This window comes from Myodes glareolus, chromosome 3 (genome assembly GCF_982192425.1).
Source record: "Myodes glareolus chromosome 3, mMyoGla1.1, whole genome shotgun sequence".
Lineage (NCBI taxonomy): Eukaryota > Metazoa > Chordata > Mammalia > Rodentia > Cricetidae > Myodes > Myodes glareolus.
Genome location: NC_142028.1, coordinates 104,359,624 through 104,382,676, shown reverse-complemented (window position 1 = coordinate 104,382,676; position 23,053 = coordinate 104,359,624). Strand labels below are relative to the sequence as shown.

The following is a 23,053-nucleotide window of genomic DNA, read 5'->3' as shown; positions in this document are numbered from 1 at the left end:
GCCAGTCTACTCAGTTGGTGAGCTATAGGTTCAGTGACAGATCTTTTCTAAAGAATAAGGCAAAAAAACACTTGAGGAAGAAACCCAAGATCCACCTCTGGTTTCCACAAACGTGTTTACATTCCCATGGACACTCCCTTTCCCGCATTAAAGAATAAAATCAAGCTCTAGTGATGCTGTAGATTGAACTCAAGACTTCTCTCATGCTAGGCAAGTGATCTATCATTGAGATATATCTCCCCCCTTAAAATGTTAATTTCTGAATAATTTTAGATTTATAGAAAAGTTGAAAAGATAGTGTTTCTCTCCTTCCTGTTACTATTTTATGTTTCTAGTTGGGATTAGTAGCTCTCAGCACTCATGAGGCTGAGGCAGGAGGATTGCCATGATTTCCATACCAGATTGGGCAACATAGTAAATTACAAAGTGAGACTCTGTCTCAAAAAAGTCACATAATTCCAAAATAAAACAATATTTTATATTACTATGGCATAATTGTTCTACTAATGACATTGGCATTAACCAAAGTCCGCACTTTAGTTCTATATGAATACACATTTATTTATTTGGTTTTAATGTTTTTATTGACATATATTATTTATGCATAATAATATATTTCATTATGACTTCCTCATATATGTATATAGTGTATTTTAATCCTATTCAACCCCATTACTTTCTCGTTCCCCTACTCTTCCCATGATCTCCTTCTTCCTAGCCCTGCATCTGCTCCTGTCTGTTTAGTGACCTAATGAGTTTAATTAGGGTTGTTTACAGGAACAGGTTAATTATAGGAACAACACTGAAGAAAATGTCTTTCTCCAGCAACTGTCTATAGCTCCCTTGGAGTGGATTGGCCCTTCATATAGGATGAAGGTCATCCCTTCGTTGTTGTTCGTACAGGTTGTTGGTAGGTCTGCTCTTATTCTGGGAATCCCATCTTCTGAGACTTCAGGCATAACTGGATGACAGCCTTCCACAACATTCCACTCCAGTGCTGCCTCACAGTGTCTTTCTACCCCCTCTTTCCTGGTTCCTAGCCCTGGAGTGGTTGATGGAGATGGCCTGTTTCTGAATGCCTGAGCACTCTGCAGTTGCTTCCTTTTGGCTTGCTTGGATTTCTTGAGCCAGAACCTGACTGCTTAACCCAGGCTGGCCTGGAGTTGGAAATCCCCCTGCCTCACTTCCCTGAGTGCTGGGATTACAGGCTAGACTAGTGCCACCACATCTAGTTTAATATGCTTTTCCTGTTCTAGTTGTCATTTAAGGGCACAGAATTGCCTTAGCATACATGTGCTAAAGTTATGTATTCACACCGATGCTTCTACTTCCATTCTAGTACACTGACTCTTTTCTTCACATTCTCCAGATTTGTATCCATTTTCTTACAGCAGGAATTCTGACTTTCAGCAATTGTTCACTTACAGAGAAGGTGCAGATAAATTCAAAATTGTTACACCAAGACCACCATGAAAATCCTTCTAAAAACAAAAACAAAAAAGAAAGGGTCAAAATTTCTTTTTTAGTTCTTTTTTTCAAAATACTGTGTTCAAATGCTAGTTCAATTTAGTCATTTTTTTTAAAAATAAGCTTTATTATATATTAAAAAAAACCTTGCAAATAAAAAAAATTATACACCACAATTAAGCAGACCCAGAGTTGTCCTTTTTAAATTTCCCAGACATGTTGTTATATTATCAATTTGATACATAGGTCCATTGCCTTATAAATCTTGGTGGTAAAGCTAATTGCCTCCCTCTCTTTTACTCCTTTTCTCTTGCCTTGATGGGGTCTCCTGAAGCCCAGGTTGGCCTCTGAATCCCTCTGTGAGATTGGCCATGAACTCATCTTTTTGCTGCTACCTCCTTAATTCTGGCACTACAGGTAGTACCACCAAGCCCAGGCTCCCTGTCCCCTTGTTTCTTTGATCTGTGATCTCACTAAGCAGTCCTGGCTGATTTAGGACTCACTGTGTAGACCAGGCCAGCCTCAAACTCCTGGTGCTCCTTCTGCCTTTGCCACACCTGGCCATCTTGACTGTGCATAACATTCAAAAAGGGAAGTTCTAGTTTTCCCAAGGGGACTTGGTGGAGAACAACTGAATTTATTTAATTAGTTGTGGCTGCTGCACATTCTCTACTTTCCAGGGCTCTTTTATCCTGTCTGACTTTCTTTTTTTTTTTTTTAAATTTTCTTTTTTTCCCTCCCTTCCTCCATTTCTCTCTCCCTCCCTTTAGCTCTTTTGAGATAGGACCTCATCTTTTAGCCTTGACTGACCTGGATGAAACTCACAATCTAGCCCAAGCCCTCTCTTTACATTACTTTTGTGTAAAACTCGGAGCCACCAATACAACAGTGGAGAATATCATTGTTTTGTCAGTTTGATTTTATTTGAAAGGACTTCAGTTTTATAGTTCTCTTATATAGGAAGCATAACTGGTCTTGATAGAGCTGTCTGAAGAAAATCACTAAATCCCTATATTACATTGCTTAAATGTAGCCAATAACTGATAAAATGGTCCTTGTTTTCCTTGATTTAGAAAACTTATCATTCATTTTGTATGGTGTGGGAACATACAGATAAATTTTGACACTCTGAAAGAAACTTTTTTATTTCAGTGAGAAAAATTGTGTGGATGATATTTAGTTGTGTAGGTTGAAGCTAATAGTGTTTTGCTTACATTAATGAATGTTTTGGGCATGTGGGCAGTGGTTAATCCCAGCACTAGGATGGCAGAGGCAGGAGGGTCTCTGATTTCAAGGCCAACCTGGTCTGCAAAGGGAGTTTCAGGACAGCCAGGGCAACACAGAGAAACCTGTCTGGTGGTGGGGGATGCTAGTCAGTAAGAAGTATGAAATTAAGTTATAGAAGATTATCTTTGTTGTATTGGAGAATGAATATTAAGCCTTATAAATTGATTTTTGCACCTTTTAAAAAAATCTTTGTTAAACTGTGTGGTGGTGGCTCATGCCTTTAATCCCAGCACTCGGAGGCAGAGGCAGGCAGATCTCTGTGATTTGGAGGTTATCTTGAACTACAAGAGCTAGTTCCAGGACAGGCCCCAAAGCTACAGAGAAACCCTGTCTCGAACCCCCAACTCCCCCTCACCCCCAAATAAAGCTTTGTTGAAGCTAAGTGGCTTGGGAGGTTGAAGCAGGAGGATGAATTTGAGGCTTGCCTGGGCCACAGTGAGTTCTAGATAACCTGGGTTTCAGAGTGAGACCCTATCTCTTCAAACCAAACAGAAAAGCTTTTGCTACACAGAGCCGTAGCAGGGTTAAGAGCAAAGGGAATCAACACTATCTACAAACGTGGGAGATTACTAAAAATTTATATTAAAAATAGAATCACTGTATGGACTGGCAATCAAACTTCTAGTTATTTAGTCAGAATTGCTCTCTTGAGGCCATACCTGCACCTCCACTCGACACCCCCAGGCTCATTTTAGCATTATGATAGCAGCAGGATGTGGAGACAACTTAGTGTCCTTAAGTAGATGAAGGAATAAAAATGTGAGGTGCACATACAGAGAAATAATGTTCAACTGTAAAGTAGTTGTAGTCTGAAGTGACCGTGGTAGTGAGAGTTAAATGTCTAGTATTTGGGTTTTTCAAAGGATGAGGCAAAGGATAAAAGGACTCCTGTGACTGAGTCCCACTCCTCAACACAAAACAAAAACAAAAATATATAAAAATAAAGTATAGGCCTGGAGAGGTGACTCAGCAGTTAAGAGCACTAATGGCACAGAGGACCTGAGTTCAGTTCCCAGCACCCATACCAGGTATCTCAAAACAGCCCATAACTCCAGCTTCAGGGGAATCCAAATACCTGGGTATTTGGCTATTCATGTGCACATACCCATATATACACACATAATGTGATTTTTAAATTTTTACTTATTTTCATATGTATGGATAATATGCCTGCTTGTATATTTGTGCTCTACATACATGCAGTGCCTTTGGAGGCCAGAAGAAGATGTCAGATTTCTTTTTTTTGAACTCTACATTTTTCTCCGCTCCCCTCCCTGCCTCTCCCCTCCCCTTCAACCCTCTCCCATGGTCCCCATGCTCCCAATTTACTCAGATCTTGTCCTTTTCTACTTCCCTTGTAGATTAGATCTATGTATGTCTCTCTTAGGGTCCTCATTGTTTTCTAGGTTCTCTGGGATTGTGATTTGTGGACTGGTTTTCTTTGCTTTATGTTTAAAAACCACTTATGAGTGAGTACATATGATAACTGTCTTTCTGGGCCTGGGTTACCTCATTCAATATGATGCTTTCTAGCTCTATTCATTATAGATTTCAAGGTGTCATTATTTTTTTCTACTCGGTAGTACTCTATCGTGTAAATGAACCACATTTCCCTTATCCATTCTTCGGTCGAGGGGCATTTAGGTTGTTTCCAGGTTCTGGCCATGACAAACAGTGCTACTTTGAACATAGTTGAGCACATGTCCTTGTGGTACAATTGAGCATCCTTTGGATATATACCCCAAAGTGGTATTACTGGATCTTGAGGAAGGTTGTTTTCTAATTTTCTGAGAAATCGTCATACTGATATTCAAAGGGGCTGTACTAGTTTGCACTCCCACCAGCAATGGGGGAGTGTTCCCTTTATCCCACATCCTCTCCAGCATAAGTTGTCATCAGTGTTTTTGATCTTGGCCATTCTTACAGGTGTAAGATGGAATCTCAGAGTTGGTTTGATGTACATTTCTCTGATGACTAAGGGTGTTGAACATTTCTTTAAGTGACTTTCAGCCATTTTAAATTCCTCTGTTTAGGTCTGTATTCCATTTTTTTTTATTGGATTATTTATTCTTTTGATGACCAATTTCTTGAGTTCTTTTTATATTTTGGAGATCAGACCTCTGTCTGATGTGGGGTTAGTGAAGATCTTTTTCCATTCTGTAGGCTGTCATTTTGTCTTTTTGACCATGTCCTTTGCTTTACAGAAGCTTTTCAGTTTCAGGAGGTCCCGTTTTTTAATTGTTTCTCTCAGTATCTGTGATACTGGGGTTATATTTAGGAAATGGTCTCCTGTGTCAGTGCATTCAAGTGTACTTCCCACTTCTCTTCTGTGAGGTTCATTGTGGTTGGTTTTATTTTGAGGTCTTTGATCCATTTGGACTTGAGTTTTGTGCATGGTAATAGATATGGATCTATTTTCATTCTTCTACATGTTGATGTCCAGTTATGCCAACACCATTTGTTAAACATGCTTTCTTTTTTCCATTTTATATTTTTTGGTTCTTTATCAAAGATCAGGTGTTCGAAGATGTGTGGATTGATATCCGGGTCTTCTATTTGGTTCCGTTGGTCTTCCTGTCTGTTCTTATGCCAATACCAGGCTGTTTTCATTCCTGTAGCTCTGTGGTAGAGTTTGAAGTCAGAAATTGTGATGCCTCCAGAAGTTCTTTTATTGAACAGGATTGTTTTGGCTATCCTGGGGTTTTTTGCTTTTCCATATGAAGTTGAGTACCATTCTTTTGAGGTCTTTGAAGAATATTGCTGGGATTTAGATGGACATTGTGTTGAATCTGTAGATTGCTTTTGGTAAGATTGCCATTTTTACTATGTTAATTCTGCCTACCCAGGAGCCTGGGAGATCTTTCCACTTTCTGGTGTCTTCTTCATTTTCTTTCTTTAAACATTGAAAGTTCTTGTCATACAAATCTTCCACTTGTTTGGTTAGAGTTACTCTGAGATATTTTATGCTATTTGTGGCTATTGTGAAGGGTGTTGATTCTCTGATTTCTTCCCCAGCCCTTTTATCATCTGTCTACAGGAGGGCTACTGATTTTTTTTTTAGTTAATCTTGTATCCTGCTACATTACTGAAGGTGTTTATGAGTTGTAGAAGTTCCTTGGTAGAATTTTTGGGATCGTTTATGTAAACTATCATATCATCAGTGATCAGTGAGAGTTTGACTTCTTTTCCGATTTGTATCCCCTTGATCTCCTTTTGTTTTATTGCTCTAGCTAGAACCTCAAGAACTATATTGAATAGATACAGAAAGAGTGGGCAATCTTGTCTTGTTCCTGATTTCAGTGGGATTGCTGGAAGTTTCCATTTAGTTTGATGTTGGCCGTTGGCTTGCTCTTTATTGCCTTTATTATGTTTAGGTATGTTCTTTGTATCCCTGCTCTCTCCAAGACCTTTATCATGAAGGAATGTTGTATTTTGTCGAAAGCTTTTTCAGCATCTAATGAGATGATCATGTGGTTTTTATTTTTCAGTTTGTTTATATGGTGGATTACATTGACAGATTTTTGTGTGTTGAACCATCCCTGCATCTCTAGGATGTAGCTGACTTGATCATGGTGGATGATGGTTCTGATGTGTTCTTGGATTCGATTTGTCAGTATTTTATTGAGTATTTTTGCATCAATGTTCATAAGTGAGATTGGTCTGTAATTCTCTTTTTTAGTAATGTCTTTCTGTGGTTTGGATATCAGGGTAATTGTAGCCTCATAAAAAGAATTTGAAAATGTTCCTTCTGTTTCTATTGTGTGAAACTATTTGAGGAGTATTGGTATTAGTTCTTCCTTAAAAATCTTGTAGAATTCTAAGCTGAAACCATCTGGTCCTGGGCTGTTTTTGGTTGGGAGACTTTTGGTGACTGTTTCTATTTCTTTAGCAGTTATAGCTCTGTTTAATTTGCTTATCTGGTCTTGATTTAATTTTGGTAAGTGATATTTATCCAGAAAGTTGTCCATTTCCTTTAAGTTTTCCAATTTTGTGGAGTACAGGTTTTTCAAATATGACCTGTTGATCTTCTCAATTTCATCTGTATCTGTTGTTATGTCCTCCTTTTCATTTCTGATTTTGTTAATTGGGATATTCTCTCTCTGTCTTTTGGATAGTTTGGATAAAGGTTTATCTTGTTTGTTGATTTTCTCGAAGAATCAACTCTTTGTCTCATTTATTCTTTGTATTGTTTTCTTTGTTTCTATTTTGTTGACTTCATCTCTCACTTTATTTCCTGATGTCTAGTTCTCTTGGGTGAGTTTGCTTCTTTTTGTTCTAAAGTTTTCAAATGTTCTGTTAATTCACTAGTGTGGGATTTTTTTCAGCTTTATGTAGGCATTTAGTGCTATGAACTTTCCTCTTAACACTGCTTTCATTGTGCCCCATAAATTTGGGCATGTTGTGTGGTCATTTTCATTGAAGTTTAGGAGTTCAATTTCTCCCTTGCCCCACTGATGATTCAGGTGAGTATGTCAGATTTTTTGAAGCTGGAACTACAGACAGTTGTAAGTTGCCCTGCGTATGCTAGGAATGAACCCAGGTCCTCTGCAAGAGCAGCCAGTGCTCTTAACCTCTGAGCTATCACACCAGCCCCCCAATAAATCTTTAAAAAAATAAAAGAGGCAGAGGCAAGTCGATCTCCAGCAAGTCAGCTTGGTCTGCTACAAAGTTCTATGCAGCTAGGGTTATATAATACCACTCTGTTTCAAACAACAACAACAACAAAACTTCTTTAACCTTTCATTATCCTCTCCTGTCTCCTTCCCTACACCACTGATCCCTTTTGCTTACTGCTCTAGTTGGCAGGTGAACCTGGGAGAGAGGGCCTAAAATGGGGCTGACTCAAGTCTCTTTCAATAGCCAACTTTATTCGGGCATCAGACAATTTATGCTCAGAGAGTTAAGCAGAATCACCCGAATAAAGCATATAATCACAAGGGCAAGCTGGACATGTTTTTCAGGAGAGGCATATGAATAATAACAGGTGAAGTAAACTCACTCCTATCCCCTATACCTGGGAGGAACACGAAAATACATTCCAAGAACAATTCTGTGTTTTAAAGAAATTGATATCACAAGACTCTTGTCTTTTTTTTTTTTTTTTTGACTTTTCTAAGTGTTCAGAATTCTCACATGACTCCATCCTTGGACTGTGTTCTGACACCCTTCTTCCAAATTAGCAGCTCTTTTATTTTGTCTTTTTGTTTGTTTTTGTTTTTCAAGACAGGGTTTCCCTTTGTAGCTTTGGAGCCTATTCTGGAACTAGTTCTTGTAGACCAGACTGGCCTCAAACTCACAGAGATCCACCTGCCTTTGTCTCCTGAGTGCTGGGATTAAAGATGGGTGCTATCACCTCCAGTCTTATTTTGTCTTATTTAAAGACCTATTTGTTTTGTGTGTTTGAGTGCCTGTATTAATGTGTACCATGTGTGTGCCTGGTCCCTGCAGAGGTCAGAAGGTATCAGGTCTCCAGGAACTGGGAACCAAACCTGGGTCCTTCATAAGAACAGTAAGTGCTCTTAACCACTGAGCTATTGCTCCAACTGCCGCTACGCCCTATGCTACTATCATAATACTAAAATGGTCCCTTGGGGTTTAGGGCAATCATCATAAGATAGCAGTTTTACTCTGGCTAGTTGATTAGAAGTAGAACTTGTTATTTTTAATATGTTAGTATGTGTTTGGTATTGAGTGCAAAATATACATAATTTGAAGAAATTCAATAATTTGAAGAAATTTCATTATGCAAGAATATTTGTCTTAAAATAAATTGGACATAAAAAATGAGATGGCATATATAAAAGACATACATGATTAGAAATAAGGAATTTTTAAATAAAGTGGGGTTCATTGAGAGGATTAAAAAGTAATTTAGAAGACATTTGGGATAGTCCAAAAATGAAGATAAAACATGATAGACTCTAAATGCACCTAAAACAGCAGAGAAATGGAGTATCTGTCATTAAATTACTCCATTAAAAAGTTCTGTACCCTTATGCCCAGCAAGGTGTTTTGAATATAATCAAAATACGCTATACACATGTATGAAAATGTCATAATGAAACCTATTTTGTGAATAATTGATATATGCTAATAAAAACTTAGAAAAGACAATAATGCAGATAAAATGTACAGCTCCTACTTAAAATGTATAAATTTGAAGGGGAACAGGGTCTCAAGAGTCCTTACCCTTAACTGAGGAGCTATTGACAACTGATGACCGCTGGTGGACAGAGAGTTAATTTTCTTCTAAGGGTTGTAGCTCCTGGCAGGTTAACGCACTGCAGTGGATGGCCTCACATCCCTGAGTATGTGGGCAGTGTGTTGGAGAGAGAAGACACCAAGTCAGGTGGTGGGAAGGAAATTGAGGGTAGATCTCGGAGGAGTCAAATCAACAGCTGTGGTTAAATATGATCAAACTATATTGTATGATATTCGGAAACAATTAAATATTATTCTCAAAGACGCAAATATATACACTTGGAAAATCATTGCAAAATCAAGGTAGTGAAGATATCCATCAATATCCCAAGTTTCCTCCTTCCTCACTATTTTCTCCTGATATTGTCTTCTATCATATAACCTCTAAAATTAATAAATAGATAAATTAATTGAGAAAACCCTATACAGGGTTTCTCTGTATGCCAGTCTATCCTTGAACTCAGAGATCCACTTGCTCTGCTTTCCAAATGGTTGGATTAAAGGTTTATGCTACCATGCCAGGCAAATATATATACATACATACATACATACATACACACACACACATACATACATATTATATATGAGATTTCTTTTAATGTGTGTGTTTTTCTTACAAGTATGTCTTTGCTCTACATTCATGCAGTGCCCTTAAAGGCCAGAAGAAGGTGTCAGATCCCCTGAGATTTGAGTTATAGATGATTTTGAGCCACCATGTGGGGTGCTGGGAACTGAATCCGAGACCTCTGGAAGAGTAGTTAGTGTTTTTAACCAGTGAGACATCTTTCCAACAAGTTTCTAAAATTTATATGGGGCCAGGCATGGTGGTGCACACTTTTAATCCCACCACTGGGGAGGTAGATGCAGATGGATCTCTGTGAGTTCGAGGCTAGTCTGTCATACATGAATTCTATGCCAGCCAGGCTATAATAACAGAATCATATATGCATATATGCATTCTCTCTCTCTCGCTCTCGCTCTCTCTCGCTCTCTTTGGTCTGGTTGCTGTCACATCATTTTATTACTCATCCATATTATTACCTAGATCAAACAGCTCTTAAATCTTTATTGAATAGTAGTGTGTATGTGTGTATGTTTGTGGGTAGGTGTGTGCATGCCATATTGTGTGTGTGGAGATCAGAGGACAGCTTGTAGGGGAGTTGACTTTCTCCCGCTGTGGATTTCAGGTATCCATCTGAGGTTGTTAGGATTTTGAGGCAGATGTTTTTTTGTTTTTTTGTTTTTTTTTTTTTTTTTTTTTTACCTCTTGAGCCATCTCGATGGCCCCCTTTTCCAGATTTTGGAACAGGGTCTCATTGTGTAGTGCTAGCCTTAAAATCCTCCTGCTTTAGCCTTCCAAGTGCTAGGATTACAAATTGAGCCACCACACCCAGCTGTTGTAGTAAATAAGAGCTATAGGTACGTGAAATGACTGTAGTTGTGTTGCAAATGTACCAGACCTACTTTTTTTTAAAATTTAGGTAAAGCTGATAAGATGATAAAAACCTTACAGGTTGAAGTTTGATTGTAAATCTGAGAAGTATGGTAGTTGGTTATTCCTAATTTAAGGATACTTTAATTTTGATCAGTATAAAGTATTTCCAACCATTGATACCATTTCTTTTCTGTTTTAGGAAACAGAATAGCAGTCATGATAGAAGACAAAGGACCAAGAGTGACAGACTACTTTGTTGTGGCAGGTCTCACGGATACATCAACTCTTCTAGATCAAGAAGTAAACCGTATAGATACTAAATCAACTGGCCCTAAAGCTCCAATCACAGACATTGCAGTTATTATCAAGTCAGCTGGGGAAGCTGTGCCCGAAGGGTACACCTGTGTTGAAGCCACTCCATCAGGACTCCAAGCAAACTTGAACTATGGAAGTCTGAAAAGCCCAGAGCTTTTCCTGTGTTATAAGAGAGGGAGAGATAAACCTCCCCTTACAGATATTGGGTATGACCACTTTCTTTTGCAATGGTAAAGGGAATTAAATTTGTTTAAAAATAAGAAGGTATATAGTAGTAGAAGTTTGAACTTTCTGGTAGTTTTGTTATTTTTTATTTCAAGATTAAGTTCAAGGATATATTGCATGTCTATACATACTCTTGATTAGATATATAAATGTGAAGAGCTATGATAAAAAACACTGTATATATATTTGGAAGCCCGGTGTGGTGGCCTGAACATGTACTCCAAAGCACTTAGAAGGTAGAGACAAGATTAGAAATTGGAGGCCATCCTCGTCTGTATACTAGGTTCAAGGCCAGTCTGGGCTACAAGAGATCCTGTCTCAAATATTGCTGTTAGGGGAACTCATTTCTCCTCTCTTCCTTTCTAAATTGGGAACTGTAGATGGGCCTGGTTTGCCCAACACATATGAGTTCCTAGGTTCAATTCTCAGGACTGATTTAAAAGAAAGAAAAACAAAAATGAAAAACGGTCCTTTTTTTTTTCCTTTTTTTTCCCCCCCAAAAGCTATTAGGGGGCTGGAGAGATAGCACTGCTGGGAATAAGCCATTGGTCTCAATCCTGATTCTAAGGGAAAGGTTTTAAGGTCTTATCTTTGAAAATATTAACTCTAAGTTTTTCATAAATGCCATTTTGGTCTTTTTCTTTGCATTTATGACATTTCTACACTTGTATATAGTGTACTTGGCTCATTTGCCTCTGTACCCCTCCCCAGTGATCCTGCTGTTATTCACAAATTGTCTTTTTTCATGTCATTGTTCTGTTCTGTCCTAGTGTATTCAAGGTGTATTTGTGTGTGTATGCATGTATGTGTTTTATGTGTGTGTTCACACACATGGTGTGCACATGGAGTCATGATGGGGTCATGGAGCAACTTGAAGGACTTCTTCCACCATTGTAGTTCCAGGGATCAAATTCAAGTTGTTGGACTTGCTAGCAGGTATACATATCACTGGCTTTCATGATTCTCCTGCCCCTCCCCCCAAGTCAGGATTTCAGTATGACTGGCCTGGAATATGGTGTATAGACCAGGCTGGCCTCAAACTCAAAGATTTGCTGCCTCTGCCTCCTGAGTGCTGGGATATGCTACTATATGCCATTTTGTTTTGTATTATGTGTTTGTTCATTTTGTGTGCATGTACATACACACAGAGGTCAAAAAATAACTTAAGAGAGTCAGCTTTCTCTTTCTGTCATGACTTAATGATTGAACTCAGTTTGTTAGGACTAATGGCAGGGGTCTTTATCTGCTGAGCCTTAAGTTTTGAGACAGGATCTTGTGTATACCAGGCTGACTTCAAACTTGTTGTATAGCTGAAGATGGTCTTACACTCCAGATCCTTTTGCCTCTACTTCCCCAGTGTTACGATTGAACTTGTGTGTGACTTGCACATATACACACTTCTGCATATAAATTTAGATTATGCATGTATGAGAAAATGAGTGATACTTGTTTTTCTGATTCTGGCTCCAATTCTGGTAGATAATGGCCACTTGTATGCAATACTCTACATGTGAGATAATTTCATTCATCATGGCAGAATAAAATCTCATTGTGTTTCTGTACTGCATTTTTTCATTTTATCCATGCATCTGTTGATGGGCACCTAGCCTTTAGTCACCTATTGGCTGTTGTGAGTAGTGCTGTGATAAGCACGAGTATGCAGCGTGTCACTGGAGTATGCGTGCTTTGATTCCTTTGGGTGTACACCCAAGAGGGGGCTAACTAGGTAATGTACTAGTTCTGCTTTTAATTTTTTGAACAACTTCCATATTGATTTGCGTAGTGGCAGGAATAACTTATATTACCACTAATATCTTAAGGTTTCTGTCCCCCTTATTCTGCGTTAATTAAGTTTTCTTGACTATAGTCATTTTTATTGGCGTGAAATGGAGACTTTAAAAAAGATTATTAGATTTTATTTTTGTTTGTGTATGTGTGTTGGGGGTGGTGGTGCCACAGTGTACACGTAGAGGTGAGAAGACGTGTGTAAGTCAGTTCTCTTCTACCATGTAGATCCTGGGTATCAAGCTTAGGTCATCAGGCTTGGTGGCATGTACTGGGCCATTAATTGACTCTAGGTTCATTACACCAGGCATTTTCTTTATTATACTGCTTTTAATTTCATGCAGTCATGGTTGTCAATTCTTACTATTATTTCTTGAGCTATTGGGTCTTATTGAGAAGATCATTAACTGTGTGTCCCCAAGTGGTTTCATTTAGTACTTTCAGTGTTTAATATCTTATATTTTAAAATATAATATATTTTAAATTGATTCTTGCACAGGGTAAGATAGGGATATAATTTCGTTTCTCTGTGTGTGGTTTTGCATTTTTATTGGTAGCATTTATTGAAGAAGTTCTCTTTTTTCCTTGTGTGTGTTTTTGACATCTTTTTCAGGCATCAGGGAGTTGAAGCTGCATTGGTTCATTTCTAGGTCCTGTATTCTTTCTTTTCTTAAATTACTTATTTTTATTTTTAATGTTCATTGGTATTTTGCCTGTGCAAGGGTGTTGGGAACTGTAGTTAGAGACAGTTGTGAGTTTTCATGTGGGTGCTGGGAATTGAGCTCGGGTCTGCTGGAAGGACTGTCAGTGCTCCTGACTGCTGAGCCATCTCTCCATCCCTGTATTCCACTATTCTAGTATCTGCTTTTGTGGCAAAGTATAAGCACAGATCATATGGTCTGCAAATAGGGGTAATTTGAATTCTTTCTTTTCTATTTGTATCCCTTTTATTTATATTATTTTCTTACATTATTGCTTTGGGTAGTAATAAGTTTAGCACTTAATTGTATGATTGAGAAAAAGAGTTGACATTCATGTCCATTGTCTGGCTTTACAGGAAAGTCTTCTTGTATTTTTCCCTGATGTAGTATTAGCTCTTGGTTTATATAAAGAGTACCTACTATTATTTATTCTTAGATTTTTGCTATTACAATTTTTTCTTTTTCTTTATTTCTTTCATTAATTTATTAATCCATCCACCCATTTATTTATTTGTTTCTTTTTTGAGATAGGCTCTTACTATGTTACCTTGTTTGACCTGGAATTCCCAAAGATCCACTTGCTTCTGCCTCAGAAGTGCTAGAATTAAAGGTGCGCTGGAATTAAAGGTGCATGTCACTATGCCCAGCTTCTTCAGGGCTTTTATTATGAAGGGATGTTGAGTTTGGGCAAAGGCCTTTTTTTTTTAAATCCATTGTGATGATCATTTGATTTTGTGTTTTATTTATATCCTACATCATATTTATTGACTTGCATATGTTGAACAATTCATTGCTTTCTGTAATGAAATCAAGTTGATTGTGGTAAAAAGAAGTTACTTTTGTGTGTATATTACATGCTTGTGCATATGCAAGCACTGCTCATGTGCTACAGTGAGCCTGTGGGTGGTCACACAACATTCCAGAGTTGGCCCTCTCCTTCCACCGTGGATTACAGAGATTCAACTGAGTTTAATTGGTAGCTCAGGTTTGAAACCCACTCTGTGGCCCAGGTTGGCCTTGAATTCATGATACTGCTTCTGACATTTAAAAGTGTGATTACAGTGTGCACCACCATATCTATCTTGTTCTTGCTTATCTAAGACTGGGGTGCACCATTTATTTGAGATCTCTCTCTGACTCTGGTTTTTAAATTCATCATACATCTATCTGTCTGTCTGTCCATCTGTCCATCCATCCAGTGCTGTGTATATGTGTGTGTGTGTGTGTGTGTGTGTGTGTGTGTGTGTGTGTGTGAGTGGAAACATATTAGTGGTATGTGAACGAAAAAAAAATAAAAAGGAAAGGGTATGACTGCTCCTAGGTATGGTGGAGGAGAAAGTTTATTACAGATACGTGGGAGAGCACAGTCAGAGGCAGGGATACCTGGGAGAGTCTGGAATGGATATGGCCAGACTGACCTGGGCCATGTGAGGAGAGGGAGAGAGGAAGGGAGAGGGGAACCAGGTGCAGCAGCCAGGAGGCCAAAGGTACAAAAAGGGGCAGGAAATCAAAATGTCTGGATTATATAGGAAAGAGCCTCTGGGGAGGAGCAACCCAGCCCCTGGGCTGGAGAGTTCAGGGTTGAGACTGGGGTATCCTCCGATCTGTATCTAGTAACAGGTAGGGACTGATGGCTGTGGGAGAAGCTGTCTGCAAGGTCCACCTTGATATGTTAAATAAGCACCCTAGCCATTTGTTCTGGGTTTGAAACTTAACAATATGCATCTGGAGGTCACTGAACTATGTTGCTACCTTTGATTTTTTTTTTATTATTATCTTTCTTTTAGAACTACCTTTGCTATATTCCAAAGGTCTGGTAAATTATATGTGCTACTTCCTACCCCCATCCCCACACAAGACTTATATTAATTATAAACTGTTGGCCTATTAGCTCAGACATATTATTTAACTAGCTCTTAGAATTTAAATTAACCCATAATTCTTGTCCATATTTAACCATGTGACTTGGTACCTTTTCTCAGTAAGGCATTCTCATCTTGCTTCCTCTGTGTCTGGCTGGTAACTGACTCTCCACCTTTCCTCTTCCCAGAATTTGCTTAGTCTGATTGCCCCGCCTATACTTCCTGACTGCCTACTGGCCAATCAGTGTTTTATTAAATCAGTACAAGTGACAAATCTTTACAGTGTACAAGAGCATTATCCCTGTGTTTGTAGTTTATATTGCTATTGATATTTCCTTTTTGTTTCATTTTCTAGGTTGCTGAGGATTAAATCCAAAACAGTGTACATGATGGCATGTGCTCTAATACTGAGTGAGCTACATGTACAGCCCCTGTCCTTCTGAGACAGGACCTCACTATGTAGATCAAGCTGGTCTGGAATTTGCTGTGTTGACCCCATCCCTCTTACTTTGGCCTCCTAAATTCTTGAATTACTGCCAGGCTATTGGTATTAATTTTTCCCTTTTTTCTGGTATGGTCTGATACTAGAAAATTATTTCAATTTTTGTTTTGTTAAAACTTGGCTAAAAAAATAAAGTTAGGTGTTGTGGTGTATGTCTGTAGGTGAACTTTTCTGTCCCACTTGCCAACTCCTAAATAATTACACGGTGTAGTCAGAGACTGCTCTTTTGTTTCCCAGCTGCCCAGACCCAGACTAACCATACAGAAGCTGTAGTAATTAAAACACTGCTTGGCCTATTAGCTTATGCATATTTCTAGCTAACTCTTACATCTTAAATTAACACATTTTTATTAATCTGTGTATTGCCACATGGTTGTGGCCTACCAGTAAGGTTCCATTTGGCATCTGTCTCCTGTGGAGGCTACATGGCTTCTCCTGACTCCGCCTACTCTCTCCTTTATCTGCTTGGAATTCCCACCTTGCCCTATTCTGAATAGGCCCAAAGTAGCTTCTTTATTAACCAGTGGCATTCACTGCATATAGAGGGGAATCCCACATCAACATGGAAACTTCTTATTAATTATGAAAACTTGGCTGGCAGCTTAGGCTTGTTTTTAACTAGCTCTTATAACTTAATTAACTTATTTCTATTAATTTCTTTCTGCCTCGTGGCTCTATTATCTTTATGCTGTACTGTCCATGCTGCTTCCTCTATGCCTGACTGGCAGCTACGCCTTCTTCTTCCCAGTGTTCTCTCTGCTCCTAAAACCCTGCCTAGCTATTGACAACTTATTGAACCAGTCTGGATGACACATATTCACAGTGTACAAAAATTATTCTACAACATATGCCTTTAATCCCACTTGCAGAGGCAGGTGAAAGGTGGATCTCTGTGAGTCTGAGGCCACCCTGGTCTACAGAGTGAGTTTCAGGGAAACCAGAGATACATAATAGAGAGACTCTGCCTCAAACGTGCGCGCACGCACGCACACACACACATACTTGTGTGGTGTAAACTGAGATCTATTTTGACAAAGTTTTCACAGGATGCTGAGGTGAATATTATACAGCTGTTAGATGACATTCTACAGAATTTTTCTGTTTGATTTATGGTACAGTTTAAATCTGAAATTTGTTGATTTTGTGTATCTACTGATGAAAGAACAGTATTTCAGTACCCCATATTTTTGTATCTGGTCTTATCTGTCCCTTGGTGTTCAGTAGTGTTTGGGTATTTATGACTATTTCATTTATTTATTCATTTGTTTTTCTATTTCTCTCTGTGTGTACAATGTGTCTGTGTTTGTTGGATACTTGTGTGCTCCTGTTCACATAATGGAGGCCAGAATAGGGTGTAAGGTAGCTTACCCAGTTTCCTCCAGTTCCTTTGAGAAGCATGGTCTCTCCCTGAACCTGGAACTTGTGTTTTCTCAGCTGGATGAACCCAGGAAGCCCTGATGATCTTTCAGTCTGTCTACCTCTGAGCTACGGTTACAGGCGTGAGGATGCTGGCTCTTGCATTGATACTGGGAACGGAGCTCTAGTCCTAAGGATTGTTGTGAAGGAAGCACTCTTAGCAGCCATGCTGTCTCTCCAGCCCCCACCTTTAATTGTAATTTGGTAGCTTGTTCTTTCTGATAGTATGTAAGGACTTGATATTTTCTAAGTAATTTCGACTTGAAGTCTGAATGAGTATAGGTGGTCCTGCTTGCTTTCAGATTCTCTTTTCTTGGAGTGTTGCTTTATATCATTCCACTTTCCATCTGTGTGTTTTTGAGTGTTTTGCATACAACAAACAGTTGACTCTTATTAATGCCCTCAGCCATTGTAGACCAGGATGGCCTTGAACGCAGAGATCTGCCTGCCTCTGCCTCCCAAGTGCTGAAAGTAAAGACATACACCACCACCACCTGGCTGTTTTCTTAATTCTCATTTTTTTTTTTTGCTTAAATGTTTTATGAATGCAGGAATAGTGAATTAATTGCCTTAGTCTGAACAGCTGTTTAATTCCAGTCCCAAGGGATCTGATGCCCTCTTCTGACTTCCGAGGGTACTGAATATGCATGATGCACAGACATACTTGCAGGCAAAACACTCATCCATATAAAGTGAAAATAAGTAAATCAGAAAAATGGGTAGACTTACAGCCCTACATGGCTGTGGTCCATAAGCTCCTGCATATTTATTTTGAGTTTTAAATTTAAGTCTTATCTTTTTTAATCTGTCTGCCTGCGTCTGCCATGTGCATGTAGGTGCCTGACGGGCTAGAAGAGAGTGTTGGGAATCCTGGAGTTGGGTTTCAGGTGATTGTGATCTGATGTAGATCTGGGAACCTAATGGGCCTCTGAAAGAGCAGTACATGCTTTTAACCTCTGAGCCTGCTCTCCAGCCACTCATTGTTGTTTCTGTTCACTTAATTGCTGATAGAGTCTTGATTTAAATTGCTAGGCCTTTAGAATAGATGTTAATATTTGGTTGACCTTTTAAGAGCTTTGTGTAACTAAGGTTGAGAGATTACTCACCCATTTACTAATTTTTTAAAGTGTATTTAGAGAATTGTGCAGCAGTCACTATAATCCATTTTAGAATATTTTAATCTCCCCCAAAAGAAACCCTGTACCTAATTGCTAATGTTCTGATTCCCGTCTACTCTTAGGAAGTTACTATTCTGCTTTCTGTCTCTGAACACCTGCCTCTTCTGGGCACATCATATAAATGCAGTCCTACTAGGCATGCTTTTCTATAACTGCCTTCCTTCACTTGACAAGGGTGGGCTTTTCCATGTAGTCCATTGTTTTAATTGCTGGACAGTAGTAGTTTCTTGTGAACGTTCATATTGTGTCTTCAATAGTGGGCATTTGATTTCCCCCCTCCACATTGTGGGTCTCTGCGATGAGAGCTGAGGTTGAGCTTGACAGTAATTGCTCTTGCCCACTGGGCCCTCTCAAGCTAGAGTGTTTTGGTTTTTTGAGATAGGATCTCGCTTTGTTACTCAGGCTGAATTGGAATTCCTTTTGTGTCCGAGGCAGGTCTTGGCCTTTGTCGGTCTTATGTATCAATTGGAATACTTGGCACATTTTACTTACTTGATGGTAGGAATCATTTATGAATGGATGGATTTGTGACTTGCTTTATTTCCCTGGCCTGGAACTAGCTCAGTAGAACAGACTGACCTTGAACTCACAGAGGTTCTCCTGCCTCTGCCTCCCTAGTGAGTGGGACTCACTTGGTCTCAGGACTTTTAAAGATAAAAGTTTGGCAGGAATTGGGAAGGACATTTTCCTGAAACCACCTGGATTGAGTACTCCATAGAATTTCTGAAGCCTGACCAGAGGATGTCTGTGGTGTTCCATTGTCTTGGTTAGGTTTCTTGTCATAAAAATTGAATTGCTCAGTCCAGTTTTGCTTCTTAAATTGTGTTCTAGCTTTTGAAAAACAATCCAGGATTTATAATTCCTAAAGTAGTAATTTTAGTTTTGGTTTCTGGTTGAAGTTTGGAGAGGAACAGGAATGACCAAAGTTTTCTTTGCTCATTTCAAGAAGAAAACAGCATTAATCTTAAATCCCTTTCTCTCCCTTTTCTCCCTTCCACGCAGAGTGCTATATGAAGGGAAAGAAAGGCTTATTCCAGGATGTGAAGTGATTCAAGCCACGCCCTACGGTCGCTGTGCCAATGTCAACAATAGTTCAACTACTTCACAGAGAATCTTTATCACCTATCGCAGGGCTCCTCCAGCTCGGTCCCAGAATTCCTTGGCTGTAACTGACATCTGTGTTATCATCACCAGTAAAGGGGAAACCCCTCCTCATACTTTCTGCAAAGTCGATAAGAATTTAAACTGTGGCATGGTAAGACAGAGTTGCTTCCTTTTCAAACTTCGGTTTGGGAATAAGCCAAAAATGTTAATATTGGTTCTATAGTTTATTTTCACACTTTTATAATTCTTATTTATGTTTCTCTCTATTTCTTTAATTTGAAAAAGACCTGTGAAGCTGGGGATCAAGCCAGGGCCTTGTGCATGCTAGACTATCTCCGTTGTTATGGAGTACTAGCTGCGCCTTCCTAATGTGCATAAATCATCATTTTTAATATTCTGATACATGTAGAAAAAGTAATTTATGCTTTGAATTTTATCTATGTCTGTGTATATCTTAATATTGTCTGTTATATCAACACAGATTTTTTAACTTCTGGTTTTCAATAATAGCTTTAAGGACAGTTGCAGATAGATTGGGTGGAAATTCTCCTTATAGTTATTTATTTTAATTAATGTGGTTTTATATGCTTACCTTTTGAAAGAGTTAGTAAAACTCAGACATGACTGTAATTCTAGGACTCAGGAGTTCAAAACCAACTTTGGCTGAATAGGGCTTTTCCAGGCCAGTATGGGCCACAAATCAGACCCTTCTTCAAATAAGCACACAGAGTTGTGGAGAAGGAAATTGGGCATACACATTTGGTTTATAGTTTTATAAGACTAGTGCTTGTTTTTGGGTCAGGTTTATCTTGAAGATAGGCAGAGATGTATGTATTCGTAACTATTGGTGGGAGTGATGACTTCATAGTCTCCTGGGGACTCAGCCTTTCCTACTTTGGGCTCCAATATCTGTTCTTTCAAGCACTAGTAGTGTCTGAGTGATCACAGAACTGTAAGCTTTTGAAAACCATATTTTACTCTGTGTGTGTGTGTGTGTGTGTGTGTGTGTGTGAATATGCAGCCATGTATTTGTGCACACATGGAGTACAGAAGATTACTTTTGGGAATTAAGTCTCTTTTCAACATGAGGATCCCAATGGTTGAACTCGGTTTGTCAGACTTAACAGTGAGAATCTTTGCCTGCTGACCCATCATCCCACTGGCCTCATCAACTCTAAAGTTTTTGAAATTGTCTTTAAAACAACAACAACAAAACAAAAAAGCCAGACTTGTTTCTTTTCTTTTTTTTTGTTTTTTGTTTTTGTTTTTCGAGACAGGGTTTTTCTGTGGCTTTGAAACCTGTCCAAGAACTAGCTCTTGTAGAACAGGCTGGCTTCGAACTCACAGAGATCCACCTGCCTCTGCCTCCTGAGTGTTGGAATTAAAGGTGTGTGCCACCACTGTCTGGCTTTGTTTCTTTACCTTTTGCATTGTCAACTGTATTTTTACTTTATTCCATGGCAACTGCTTAACAGTGTTTTGATTTTCTTATGGGTACTGGAATTGGACTTTACCACTGAGATACATTCCTATCCTTATAAAGAGACAGGGTTTCATGTATCCATCCCAGTCTGGTCTGGAAATGGCTGTGTAGGTGACCTTGAACTCCCAATGTCCTGACTTCTCCCTAGTGCCAAGATAACAGGTGTGCACCACTATGCCTAATTTTACGTGGCACTGGGGATCATGCCCAGGTTTCACAAATACTAGATAGGTACTAACTAAGACACCTAGCTCTTTTTGTTTTTAAAGACATGGTTTTTGTAACCCAGAGTGGCTTCAGATTCACTACCCTCTGCTTCCTCATCCTGAATCCGGGGATTACAGGCAGGTATTACAACTCCTGGCTAACTTGGAGTTTTAAATGACTTGTTTGGATAAATAGTCTTTAGATTACATTCAAAATCCTCAGTTTCTTCTTTTCACTTTGTTTTTGAAAACTCAATTTATCTTTTACAGTGGGGTTCCAATGTGTTTCTGTGTTATAAGAAGTCTGTGCCTGCTTCAAATGCAATAGCATATAAGGCTGGTAAGTGAAGTCCCAGTTGACAAACTAGTGGATACTATCATTGGGCTGGCTAGAAAAGACAATATATGTTCCCTGATATACTTTGTGGAATTGGTTTATTTGTTAATTATAAGTTTTAGCATGTAAAGGCTAAAGTTTTCTTAAATGCATTATATACCATAAGATTTACTAAAACCACCCTCTATATGTTATTAAATTTAAATTTTTGTCCAAGCAAGCATATGAGGCATAATCCTCCAAACTTTGGTTTACACTAATAGATTTAATAATTCAATGGAAATTTCTTTCTTTGGTCTTTGTGTTTGGACAATCATAAAGGTGTCAACTGCATCTTTACTTCTTACATTTCCTTCTCTTATCTCTGTGTGTCTGACTTGAACCACATGTTACTTGCCATGGAAGGTGGATTTGCTTCCTTCCTCTCTTGTTGCAAAGAATCAGCTATGTGGAGGAGAGGAGGGCCTGAGAAACTTTTCTGCCATGAAGTTTTTGGGAAATCTATCGTCATACTCTAACTGCACACTAAAGTGTCAAGGGCTGTAAAGATTTAAGTGTGACTTCTTCATCCCCCTGGTATGGTGGGATAAAGTCTGGCAATACAGGTATGCTCCAGCTGTAATAAAGGATACTGGAATGCTTCTTTGTGAAGAGAAGCAGTGCCAATTACTTTTTGCTTATGCAGTTTTCGAATTCAAATTTTATTTTAGGAAAATTAGGCAAATCCATATCTGAAAACTCTTTGCCCTCATAAAACCACTCATACTAATGAATTAAACCATTTACTTTATATAAAACAAAAGCAACAACTAATAAGAGATTCTGAATTATTTTAGAATATGACATTGCTGTAATATGTCCTTAATACATAATACAAGTCTTTTCTTTGGAAGGAAAAAGGAATCGACAAAAAGTGCTCAAACTTAAAACATTTGCAAAAAGATTGCTAAAGTATTTAAATCTAAATTTTAGATTCTTATTATGAGACACATATTTTAGAATGCAGCGGTTTGGAGACTGAATTTAATTAAAATCTTACTTTCAAGTTCTTAGCTTGGAAGTGGCTGTATATTGGTGACATTATAGGCTAATTAATTGATGGTGTACAGCTCCTTTGTTCTGAAGGGCTCCATTAGGGCCCTCAGTGCTGCTACCTGCCCCTCCTTCCTGGGTCTCACATATTCTGTCTTGGGCTCACGTTGAGTGCCGTTTACACTCCAGCTTTCAGCACTGGTATAGGGGCTAGGATCACTTCTCTTGTCTTGCACTTTTAAATAACATTTATCCCTTCTCTGAATTTTTTTCTAAAGACTAACTGAAATAATTAGTAAATTTTCTTTCTAACTTTCTTACCATTCTTCACAAGGTGCTAAGGTGATGACATATTTAGGTAAAAAAAAAATGTGTTGATTGGTGATCAAGATTGGCTGACTTCAGTCTTTACTAATATTCTTAATACATGTTCATGTTGTAATTAAATATAAGTTCAGGGATAACGAGGATAGATTGGCTTATCTTAGTTTCTGTTATAGTAAAACTAATTTTGAAA

The 23,053-nt window shown here is 38.6% G+C and overlaps 1 protein-coding gene across 1 annotated transcript in view; it reads left to right on the top strand.

The window, feature by feature from the left end:
- The window catches only part of Dennd4c (DENN domain containing 4C), a 94,462-nt gene that overhangs the window by 9,352 nt on the left and 62,057 nt on the right, over window positions 1-23,053 (top strand). The window contains exons 2-4 of the mRNA XM_085686229.2: window positions 10,590-10,911; window positions 19,377-19,629; window positions 21,438-21,507. Of these exons, the coding sequence (XP_085542355.2) occupies window positions 10,607-10,911; window positions 19,377-19,629; window positions 21,438-21,507 (628 nt within the window). The 5' untranslated portion in view covers window positions 10,590-10,606. The remainder of the gene's footprint in view (window positions 1-10,589; window positions 10,912-19,376; window positions 19,630-21,437; window positions 21,508-23,053) is intronic.